Raw genomic sequence first — 13,032 nt, forward strand, 5'->3', positions numbered from 1 at the left:
TTTATGTATTATTTGTGTGAAAAGTATTATAAACCTATTACAGTACAGTATTATATAGCCAATTGTGTTAGCTGGGGACCTAGGATAACTTTGTTGGACTTACGAACAAATTGTACTTAGGAACTTGATCTTGGAACAGAACTCACTCGTATGTAGGGGACTTACTGTATTTGGAAAAGACTATATATATGGATTTAAGAATTTATTTTTTTAATTTAAAAATAGACTTGAATGACAATGAAATGAGTGGAATGTGGCTTGTGGAATGTAAAGCTAATGCCATACTCAGATGGAAATTTCTACCATTAAAAACTCACAATAGAAAGGAAGGTAGTCTAAAAATTAACTCGATAAGCGTTCATCTCACAAAGTCAGGAAAACAAGAATAAATCCGAAGGAAGTATAAGAAAAAAACTCAGAGGGAAAAAATAGAAACAGATATATAATAGAAAGGATCAAAAAGTTTAAAATTGAGTTCTCTGTAAATAATAATATTTACTTACCTCTACAGAAAGCGATTAAGGAAAAAGACAAGGCATAAACAAAGTGTAGAAATAAAAATGGAGAAATAACTGCAGATAAAGTTACTTTAAAATAATAAATTATGAACACTATGCCAAAAAATTGGAATTAGACAGAATGGACCATCATATAACAATATTTCCGAAATGAACTAAAAACAAATAAATAGAATTCTAAATTCTTGATTCAATATGCTAAAATATTTTAACATATAAACAAAGTAACTAATTAACAACAGTCACAGGTCCAAATGGTTTTACTGGTGCACTGCATCAATCATTTGAGAAAAAAGCAATTCCTATCTTATACAAACTCTTCCAAAGAATAGAAAATATAAAGAACACTCCCTAACTTTTGATACCTAAATCAAAAAAAGGATACTATATATTAATGGACACATAGACTAAACTCACTTATGAACAGAGAGGCAAAAATACTAAACAAAATATTAGCGATGAAGCAATATTCCCTCTCACCCCCGTGGAATTTTTGCATGCAGTTTTAATGAATGAACATAAGACTATCACTTCAATTAATTACTCTGAATTGTAGCTGCCAAGACTTTAAAAACATCATGTAACAATGTTCTGAAAACAGTTACTTTCATCATTCAGAATCAAAATGTGGGGACCAAGAACAAAATTTTTATTCAAGCAATGTATTAAAGATACCTCATACTCATGATGGACTTAGCCTAGAAATACAAGGATGGTTTAACATTAAAAAAATCCATCTGTGTATTTTAACCACATTAGGAGGTCAAAGAAGAAAACACAGATGATAATCTCAGCATATAAAGAAAAAACATTAAATAAAATCCAATATTTGATGTATTCATCAAACCAACTTTCAGATGAATATTTCATGACCAAACTTCTACTAAACTAGGAATGGAAAAAAAACACACAAAAAATGCCTTAACCTGAAAATATATCTATCAAAAACTAGAGCAATCATCATCCATAACAGTGAATAATTAGAATTTCTTTTAAAATCAGTACAGTCATCCCTCTGTATCCATGGGTTTGCATCTGCAAATAGAGGGCCAACTAAGAGATTTGCATATCTGCAGATTTGCGTATCTGCGGTGGGGGGGGGTGTTAGAACCAATCCCCTGCAGATACCCAGGGATGACTGTAACAAGAAAGTGATCATTTTATATATATATATATATATATATATATATATATATATATATATATATATATAAATTAAGCATTGTTCTGGAGTCCTACCAAGCATGATAAGAAAAATAAAAGGTATATAGATTACAATGGAAATCATCAAAGAATCATTACTTGAAAATACCCATAGTCTCCAACCCAGCAATCCCACTCCTAGGTATATACCATAGAGAAACTGTCCCCAGCTGACACAGGAAATATGTACAAGAATGATCATAGCAGTATTGTTTATAATGACAGAAAACCATGGAAACAACCTACCTAAATATTCATCACTAAATAGAATAGATAAATTGTGTGATATTTCTACAATAAAGCAATTATACTCCAATAAAGATGTTAAAAAAAAAAGTACAGATGTTAAAAAAAAAAAACTACATAGAGGTGAAAGTGAAAATGACATAATGAATGAATTTGAAGAATCATCTTGAATAAAAAAGAAAACAGTATACCACACACATAAAATTGGAAAATATGCAAGACATTAATTATATCCTAAGAATGTACATGTATGTGGTCAAATATAAACAAATGCATGGAAATGATAAATATGAACTTTTAGACAGTGGTTGCCTTTGGTGGGGAAATAAGGGATATGAGTTGGTAATGTTTTATTTCTTAAGCCCAGTGGCAGGTAACTGGTCTTTTATTCTTTTTTGTACTTGCTCTTGGGGGGGGTGAGGGTTAAAGTTACATGATTTTTGTAAAAAATTCATTTCAAATAAAAGGTTAGATTAAGAGTTTATAGTCCTGTTCCATGAGATGGTATCTTTGCAATTTAAAAAAGAGGGTTGCTTGAAAATTAAAAGAAAAAACCCAAAAGCATGTATTAAATAATACTGGTCACAAAGCACAGAGCTGATCTCCCTGTGCTATGCGGTTGCTTCCCACTAGTTATCTATTTACGTTTGGTAGTGTATATATGTCCATGCCACTCTCTCACTTTGTCACAGCTTATCCTTCCCCCTCCCCATATCCTCAAGTCCATTCTCTAGTAGGTCTGTGTCTTTGTGACCACCTAGAGGGGTGGGATAGGGAGGGTGGGAGGGAGGGAGATGCAAGAGGGAAGAGATATGGGAACATATGTATATGTATAACTGATTCACTTTGTTATAAAGCAGAAATTAACACACCATTGTAAAGCAATTATACTCCAATAAAGATGTTAAAAAATAATAATAATAATACTGGTATATGGACAATGCTGTTAGGAATGTGTAGTAGTATTATAACTTGGATACGTTGAACCTCTTTGTGCTTGATATAAATTTAATATAAAATAGCTGGTCTCCAAGGCTGTTTTCATACATTCTGGTCCTAAATTTTAAGTATACTCTGTGGAAACACTAATTTGAAATTTACAGTGTCAGTAGCTACTTACTCTGTATTCCCATGTTACTTTATATTTGATGTACTTTTCTGTATTTCATTATAATTCTTTGTTTACATGTCTACTTCTTTAACTAGACTATGGACACCCTGAGAATAAGGATGAATCCTAATTATCCTTATACCATCAGCTTAGTGCAGTGATTAACAGAAGTACTCAAAAGTTTTAAGTAAATGAATAGTAGAAAAAATGTTTTGCAATGGTACCTGATATACTGGGGAAAAAGCATCACTGATGTTGGGCAAGAGGACTCAATTACACATATAAGCTTATGAATAAGTTTATACTAATACAGTGATGTTTATTTCTATTGTATATTAGGATTCTACATGATTCCATTCAGGAAAAAAAAGGGCTCTGCGGCTAAGAGTGAGAAAACCAATGTCATAGCAGATCCCAGACTTTTTAAAAAATCCTTGGACTGGTATAATTAACAGAAAGAATAGAGCAACACCAAAAATGTAGGAAGGAGAGTCTCACAGTAAAGGATGGCTTTTAAAATTGAATACATTTGGCTTTGGAAAATACTTTTTACATGGTCTCTTCTTATTTTTCTCATTTTGACTCATAAATATAGTGTAAAGCACATGATTCCATAGAGGAGGACTACATATCTTAGACTACCACCTCTGCCAAATATATTCATATGTGTCTATGTAGCCCAGGCAACCTGTAAAACCAGTGTTTTTCTGATGATGTATCTTTTGTCCTAGGCCAGAAATCAAAACACTCCTGGGTCTAAAACATTGCCTCTAACTCTCGGGTACCTTCTACAACCAAGGTATGCGATTCTTAAATTCAGGTGCCTGCTATTCAAATAATCACCTTCTGTATACACTACAATAAGTGAATATCCTCTATTGCTAATGTGGAAAATAATGGCATTGATTCACCCACTAAATTGAACTATGAACCAGAGTTGATATACTGTGAAATATTTTAGATATTTTAGTTGGCTGTAAATCCTTGGAGTATTTTTCTATTTGGAAAAAATAACACTGGCAGAATAATCTCCTTCACTGACTAATCATAAATTCAATTTGGCAAAGTGGTTGCTATTAAGACAGTATTTCTTTTTCTTTGCCAGCTGAAAAGACAATGACTGAAATACTTTATTTTTGATGGATTGAAGGTTTAGAAAGGCTGAACAGTAATACATATTAACATGTACAGAATAATGCATAAGGCCCTAAACTAGATCTTGGGTAATCCCAGGCTCCAGCAACTTGTGCTTCAGTGATGATGGCCTCCACCAGTTACCTGACTCTGTGTCTTCACATACAGTTCCTTTGCCCACTGTACCCTTCTTCCTCCCCTCCCTACCATCTTCCTCTTAACCACTATGAGGTTTATCACACACCACCATGCTTGCTTTTTTGCTAACATAAACACTGACTCTGAAAAATTGGTCTCAAAGATCTCCATTAATGGCAATAGGTTTCCCTCCTCCTGCCAAAATCCATGCAAAAGCAAAACACTAACTCACTTAGCCCTTGGGATTGATAAATAAGAAAATCAATGAATCATCTGAACAATTATTTCAAATTTTCAGAAAGTAGTATTCCCTACCTTCTAACTCTATAAAATTAAAATTTAAAACATTACATCATACAGGTGTACCTCTTAATAGGAAATATATCTATGAACTAGACTTGTCTTCGAGAAAATCTAAGCTAGGTCCTCCTTAAAGTGATTGTGTTGATTCATGGTTTTCCAAACTCTTTTAAAAGCAAAAATCTCAAATGGAATGTCAATATATAGAAAGAGTAGCTCTGCATAACCCTAGGACTTGATCAAATATAACTGAAGTACACTGTAAGTTCTGGAGGCACTATGGAAACGTGAACACACCAGAGACTTTGGAGCCGAGCCCAGATTCTTTACACTTACAAGCTCTGTAGCTTTCTTAGCTTTAATTGCCTGTTCTATAAAATGAGGACAATACCACCCATCTTCCAGGGTTGTTTTGAGGTTCTGAGATGATATATAAAATCCCCAGCACAAAGTTTGGTACATAGTAGATGTTCAATAAATTGTCATTACCACCTCATGATTTAGATAAGTCACCTATCTTAACTGGGCAATACGGCTAGTCAGGGAATAAAAAAATCCCAATGTGTCTTTAAAACATTCTATGTTGGGCTTCCCTGGTGGTGCAGTGGTTAAGAATCTGCCTGCCAATGCAGGGGACACGGGTTTGAGCCATGGTCCAGGAAGATCCCACATGCTGCAGAGCAACTAAGCCAGTGCACCACGACTACTGAGCCTGCACTCTAGAGCCCGTGAGCCACAACTACTGAGCCCGCACATCACAACTACTGAAGCCCACATGCCTAGAGCCCGTGCTCCGCAACAAGAGAAGCCACTGCAATGAGAAGCCCGCACACCGTAACAAAGAGTAGCCCCCTCTCTCCACAACTAGGGAAAGCCCACGCGCAGCAATGAAGACCCAACACAGCCAAAAATAAATAAATAAATAAATTTAAAAAGAAAAAAAAACATTCTGTGTGATTTCTTTCAATAGCAATTACACTGCTGACAGGCAAAGGGGAGAAATCAGCTATGCCTTAATAGATTATTGCTTTAAAATTTAAATAAATAACAATTATTAGGGTTCCACATATTTATTATGCATACAGAAGGAAACCTTGCTCTAAGATTTCAATCTGCTTCCTCAAGAAAAATGGTTAGTCAGTTTACTAGCAGAAATTCATCGTAGAACTCTTACGTCCTGCCTACCTCTCTGAAGTGGGTGGAGCAACACAAAGGGAAAGTAAGTTATCCCAACATAGTAGGGCAGAAAGCTATTTGATTCCAAGTGCCAACAGTAGGATTTTACAATCCTTTACATAGAAGTAAAGGTTGAAAACAAAGAAGGTAAGAGGAAGGAATAAGAATGTTCTACTAGCACCTGCCTGCTCCAGAATAAAGCAGTGGTGCCATACCATAGATGGTTATTCATACATTTGATGAGAAAAAGTGGCATTATATACCCAAATTTCCTCTTTTTCAGCTCCCAGCATCTTAATCATCCCTTGTGTATGTCTGGGTGGTAGAGTTTGGGAACACAGAAACTCAGGGAGATCTTCAGAATTGAAAGAAACCTTAGAGATCGCTTGTCAACTTCCCTCATTTTACAGATGTGAAAACTGAAGCCTAGAGATGGGTAATTAACTGTGAATAGAAGAACAAGAAGGAATTCAAAGCCAGCTCAACTCTTATTTCTCTTTTTGCATTTTAACTTTCATAGTGAATTGCTCAGAACTGATCCTCAAATAGCATCAAATGATGAACGATAAGCATTCCTTACATAAAATACTTCTTGTAAGACAACATACTACTAGCAAGCCAGGACATACATTATAAGACTACTGTCAGGTGACAATATCTAAAAAACAAAATTTGAACTATTATTAATATCTTGGTTAAAAAATCACAATACATTTGTCAACACTAGCAAAGCCTCAGAGACTCTGATCTGTAATTCTGCTTTAGGATGTAAAGCCATTCACAATGGAGAGCATTTTTAAGGTTGCTGGCAATTTTTGCCTATAACATAGTCTCATTTGTCTAGGTGACTACAAAAGGAGACAATGATACCAGTCCACTTCACAACATCCCTTTCTTTACTCTTATGTCTACAGTACCTATTATCTACTTCGTTGCTTCTCAACCTTTTTCAGGTTAGAATCTCCTAGAGAAAGAGATGTCAGCGACAAATATTTTCCCCAGGAAAAGGCACATTGCCATACAGCATAAACTAACATGATATTGTAAAGCAACCATACTGTAATTAAAATTTAAAAAAATAAATAGTTTGGCTATTCCATCAAGTTGTTTAAAATGATATTGGATCTAATCCAACATAACTTCAGTGTATCTAACTGCCCAAAGACAGAAGTCACAATTACCATGCTAATTCAATTGTGTTGGCACATTTATTCTTCTTACATACTGTAACAATGAGATTTCTGCATTTCAAATAGGTGACAAATAAATGTTACTCAAGTTTCAGTTCAAGTTATTTATTTATGAAAGACAGGTCTGAGTCCATATGTCATTTTCTTCCTCTATACTCAAAGGAAAAGGTCTGGATTCTAAAAAAAGGACCAAGAGAACTAATCACTGCCAGACGGTATGAATGAAGTCCTCACTTCCTTTGATGGACTTAAGAGTAGTTACAGTTCATTTTTGTTATGTATTAAACTACTGATAATAGTACCATTATTTTTAATTATAGTCAGGCATACATACTTTTCAGTGAAAGAAAATTAGTAACTATCTTATTATTGGAAATCACATAAAGTAGGTTTTTAGGTGAGCAAAAGTAACTTGCATTATTAAAGTAGGAAATAAAAGCAGTTTTAGAGCTATTACCTCAAACCCTTCCAAAAGATCTGGCGAAAAAGATAGCAATTTGTACTCTACTTCTTAATACTTAACATGTTCAAAACTTCATAATTTAGTAAGCCCTTACATTTCATTTTATCTTCACAAGAGCTTTATAAGGCTGGCAGGTCAGTTAGTATGTTTACAGATGAGTAAACATTGCATGACAGAGGCTATATGAGTTGTTCTAACTCACATGTTTCTTAAAAGGCAGAACTGGGATTGGAAATTGATCTTCTGACTCATAATCCAGTGCTCTTTCTTTTATGATGGTGCTTTAATAAAAATCATCTAACACAACTACACTTCTATAAATTATATCCTTTAAACTGGGCCTTTTAGTCATCTACTCTGTTCATGAAATGACCTATTTCTGCACCTCCACAAAGGTTCACATTTTATTCTTGGTTTAACTTGGCCAGTTCAGCACCAAATATGTTACCAATATTCTCAGTACAGTTTACATAATTTAATCCTCTCACCAAATGTCTTTCTATATTTCAGACTTACAAATTAATGAATGAAAATAGTTTCAATATGAGCTATCAAAGAATTTCTATGACCCACATTTTGTTATTTTGCCATGTTTCATTCAATAGCAAGATATCAAACTACTCTATTTCTGTAATGCCAATTTCTGGAAGAAGGACAGCGACATGGAAATCCTGTGATGGTATTTCACTTGTGAAAAACAATCTCATCCTTCTTCAATTCAGAGCTTCGCACAGCTTGGTTCCTAACCTCGAACTCATTGCTTAAGTGGTAACAGGTGCAACTGATGGATTTTTGTGGCTTTAGGAAACTATGAGTTTCCTCACGTGCTAAATCAGATTATTAGCAAGCAAGCGATCAACTTAGTTCGGAGGGCTGGTATTAAGAACTCATTACCAGTCACCTCCATCCAGAAAAAGGAAGATGTTCCACAAAAACTATTTGCCCTCGTTACCCATTCAAAACCTATACCTCTGCCCCAAACCTCTGGCAAACTGTCGCCTGTTTCCACACCACTCTCCTTCGATTTTTCAGAAGTGGATAAATTCACTGGAAGAACAGGTGACAGTAGCCTTCAGCAAGGGAGGGTTCGTGTTCAGTAATCTTCTCAAAGCAGCCCCACGTCCCCTGATTCAGGATGGTTGCGGCTACCAGGAAAACAACAACAAACAAAACAAAACAAGCTGCCAGCGCCTACCAATCCGAGTCAGAACCCTCACCCCTCCTCAACTAGACCTAAAAGGTCACCACCAGGCACCTTCCAGGGCCCCAGGCCCTCCTCTCCCCCACCTCTTTAAGCCCTAACAGCAGCTTTTCAGAAGGAAAGGATACTCTCCATATTCGACATGGTCCCACGACTTTTCTTGGGAGGCGACAGCCAGGGGCAGCGGCAAGGATTTGACGGCAGTGCGCTTGGAGCGCGACTCCAGTCCTGAGCTGCTGCCTGCCTGGCTCCTACGTCCGCAATCCCACTTCCAGTTTCTGCGCGAGGAAGGCGGGGGTGGGGTGGGGGTGGGGTGGGGGTGGGGGGATGGAGCCGTCTGCGTCCGAGGGGCGGGGCTGGAGCAAAGCCAAAATGGCTGCCGCTCTGAGGGGTGGTTAGGGCGTGTTGCAGTCGCTTCCGGGCGTTGGGGGTTAGAGGGCAAGCGGTTAAGCCCCTCCCCCTCGTGTCCTTAGCTGCACCCTAGCCTAACCGGCGCCTAAAGGTTTTCGTCACCCAGCTGACCTTCTAGTTATTTCTTTTGTCCTCCTCCAAACTCTTTTTAACCTTCTGCCCCACCTCTTCCCTCAGATTTCACACTATCCTTGACCCCTCACTTTTGTTCTCAGAGCTTGTCTTACGGATGAAGGAAAAAGGTATAGGGCTTTTAAAGTACTTAAAAAAAACGTTATAATCGTATGAAATAAGGGATTAGCGGGGTTGGTAGTTTTGAGTTGTGAGGTTCAATTGAAGTGTTAAAAAGGATCATGATCCTAAAGTTTTAGGTTAGATGGGGAGGACGAAAAAAGTAAGCCTAGGTTTAAGAGGTGAGGTTGCTGTGAAATATATATTCGTAATAAATAGTTTATTATTATTATATAATAGATGGTGTAAAATATGAAAATTACTACCAAATCTTTAATGGACGGGAGGTTAATAGAAATGCTAAATAGCGGTTAGCATTTATATGTGAGTTATTAATATATCCAAAGGTAATTTATTAGATGCTGAATCTCTAGATTTATGGGAAGGAAGGGGATCTTTGGCGTTGGTGTCGCTGCATTTCAATTCAAAACTCTTAGACATTCCAGGAAAGAGCTAAGAGATACTACTTTGGGGGAAAAAAATAGCTAGAATAATTATACCCTTATGAAGGAATTTTATAAGCTTGGCGTTAAAATTTTTCTTATCGTTAATATTTAAATATGTGGGGAAAATAATGAGTAAATAATTGGCTAAGCCTCTTTTTATCTTTAGGATCATTTCCTATTGAAAACTAAAATGGTTCAAAAAGCTAGTGTTTTACTCTTTTGTGTTGACTACTGGTAGGCTTCAGACTTATCGAATTATAAACACTTAATGCTGGAAAAACCTTTTTGAGTATAGTTCTGGGGAAGAACAATCTGTAAACCACTTCCATAGGTGAAACTGTATAAAGATTTTTATTTATATCTCTCCATATGTATATATTTGGGACACAAGATGTACTTTTATGGAGACAGACAAAAGTTGACAGATTTCATTATTGTTTCATCACTTTCCATACTAGGTAAACCACTAACTGTATTTCACAGTTTGAGAATTCTGTTTTTGGTAAAAAGGTAAAAAAAAAATGTTTTAAAAAGTTCGTCCCTAGGTTTTTAACATGTGCTAACACAGCTCTTTCAATAAATCCACATGTTGACAGAACAATCCACTAAAGCTTAAGCATTTCCAAGTTTTATGTATTTTAGTTATATTCTTTTTTTAAAAGAATAAGCCTTTTTTAAAAGTGTTTTTAAAGTGTTTTTGCATATTGTAGAACTTCTTAGATTGGGATCAGGTTTTTAGTAAAGTTAAAATCTGAAGAGATTTGTTCAGTTAGGAAATTTGTTATTGCTGTCCATCTAAAGTAAAAAAAAAAAAATACATAGCCTATATCTTTGATTTACTAACCAGTTAGAAGATTAAGAAGTTGTTTTTATTTTTATGAGTTCTAAACTAATTTTTACCCAAAAATTGCCCTCATATTATTCCTTGGACATCTTATTTCTTAAAGTTAGATTTAGTAATTTTTTTGATCTTAGGCACAATAATAGAACTATTTAATGTATATGCATATTCAGTTGTAACTGCTGCTGTTGAAAGCAAGGAATTGAAATCTGTTAAAATCATAAACTTGTTTTATGGCAGAGCAAATATATTACAGAGAAAGGAAATACATCAAATTTTAATTGTTTTTATTAAACATTGAATGCCTATAAAATAATATTTGTAAAACATGAGTACAGAATAAACAAAAGCAATACAACAACCTCCTGTGACTTATCACCCATTATGAGAAAAGAAAATTACCATTCCCTATAAATTCCCTTATGTACTCCTTTCCTAATCACATTCCTTTCCTTCCCTCTTTCGAGGCAACTACTGTCTCGAATTTATATATAATTTCTCTGTTTTTTTAATAGTTTTACCAATAGTATTTGCATTCCTAAACAATATGTTCTTTAGCGTTGCATGTTTTTGAACTTTGTGTAAATGAAATTGTAACTGTTTTTCTTTCTTCTTTGACTTGCTTTTGTAACTCATCATAATGTTCCTTATTTGTGTTACTACATGTAACCATAGTTCATTCATTTTCACTGAAATAGAGTATTCCACTGTATGAATATATCATAATTTATTCATCTATTCTCCTGATGATGGTTATTTGGGTTGTTTCCACATTAATATATCCTCTAAGAATATATTGGTGTTATATTAACACATACTCTGATTAAACACTAAGATCAATAACTTATTTTAGTCTCCTAAACATGTTAGTATGAAATATGGAAATGTTTAGTTTATCATAGTGATGATTAAGGTTAGTGTTTTTAAAGCCAGATGTGGTCTTTAAAACTATAATTTTACTCTCTCACCCTAGGCACAATTATTCATTCATTGTTCATTGTATTTAGTCATATTTCCTGTTGTTTTAGGTTATCTTAGATATTGGCTTTGTTTCTTCCACTCTACCAGATTTAGTAATACCACCTACCCTGTCTAACCTAGATAGGCAACTACCTTTTTCTTCTTTCACTCTTAGAACAGGGCTATAGTGATAAAAATGATAGGTATAGGACCTCCCAAACTGTTCTTTTGGGACTTAGTTAACTCTACATAAGAAGGTTTAACTGAAACAACATAAGTCACATATTGATAAACTCAGATATGGTAAAATTCACCTATTGAAACTTAGGTGTGTTTTAAGAGATCTTGAATTTTTACTGAGATAATTGAGATGTAAAGAACCAATATAGTGTCTTAACTCAGCAGCTATTGAATGTGTTAAACTTTAGCATGAATAAAGCTAATGTGGTAATTATAATTCCCCCAGGAAATTGAGTTATTTTCATGATTCTTCATTCTTAGTTCTCTAAATATTTTGCAATCCATTGTATTACAAAGAACATGCTCTCCTTTTTAAAGTTAAAAACATTTATAAAACAATTGCAGTTGAAATTTAAATTACTTAATTTTTAAAATTTAATTTAGGTTGTTTTGTGACAACACAACAACGTTTTTGTTATATTTTAGCAAACAATTTCAAGATGATTAGAAAATTAAATGGTACATGACAGTTAAACTTTCCTTGAAGTAGAAAGAAAGGAATACATCAGAAAAGAGAATGGTGCATTATATAGTACCTCTCAAACTTTAGTGTTCTTGTTAAAAATACAGATGGTTGGGCTTCACCTCTATAGATTCTGATAGAATAAGTTTGGAGCAGGGCTCAGAAGTCTATATTTTGTGTCTGTTTGTGTACTGGAAATGAAAATTCTAATATAGAGAAATATAAATCTTATTATACTGCCTAAAATAACTCAATTTGGATGGAACTTCATGGTTTACAAAGTGCTTCTTATACATCATTTCGTTTGATACTTAAAGTAACCTGAGGCAAACTGGCAGGCATTATTATCCTTTTTACCAATTAAAAAAAAAGAGAGAAAAACAAAGCTCAGAGAGATTATATGATTTACCTAAGCAAGTTTTGAGCAAATGGAGTCTGTATTCAATTCAGGACCCTTTGATTCCTAATCCAGTACTTCTGAATGCACGTAGCAGATTGGCAAGGAGGAATCATAAATAAGACCACTTCTCCTTGCTTTCTATAGCTCAAGTACCCATTTAGCATAAGAGTAAAATGAAGAATTATTCCAGCTGGCTGGCAGTCTTTCTAATTTCTATAAGCAGAGTATTCAGTTTCTTGGAAATCCTAGCAAGGTGTAAAGGAGGGTCTTTCCTGTTCATAATGGAAAAACTATTTTCCTAGGCAGACAAAGAACACCTTGCTGGTTTCATTGTTCTCCTCTTTTTTATTTGATTTTCAA

The 13,032-nt window shown here is 34.8% G+C and overlaps 1 protein-coding gene across 1 annotated transcript in view; it reads right to left on the reverse strand.

The window, feature by feature from the left end:
• Positions 1-8,929, reverse strand: part of LOC132357408 (charged multivesicular body protein 1B2-like) — a 34,015-nt gene extending 25,086 nt beyond the window's left edge. Inside the window, exon 1 of the mRNA XM_059910823.1 lies at positions 8,809-8,929. Coding sequence (XP_059766806.1) covers positions 8,809-8,824 — 16 coding nt within the window. The 5' untranslated portion in view covers positions 8,825-8,929. The remainder of the gene's footprint in view (positions 1-8,808) is intronic.
• Positions 8,930-13,032: the final 4,103 nt, after the last annotated feature.

This window comes from Balaenoptera ricei, chromosome X (assembly GCF_028023285.1).
Source record: "Balaenoptera ricei isolate mBalRic1 chromosome X, mBalRic1.hap2, whole genome shotgun sequence".
In the NCBI taxonomy this organism is placed as follows: Eukaryota; Metazoa; Chordata; class Mammalia; order Artiodactyla; family Balaenopteridae; genus Balaenoptera; species Balaenoptera ricei.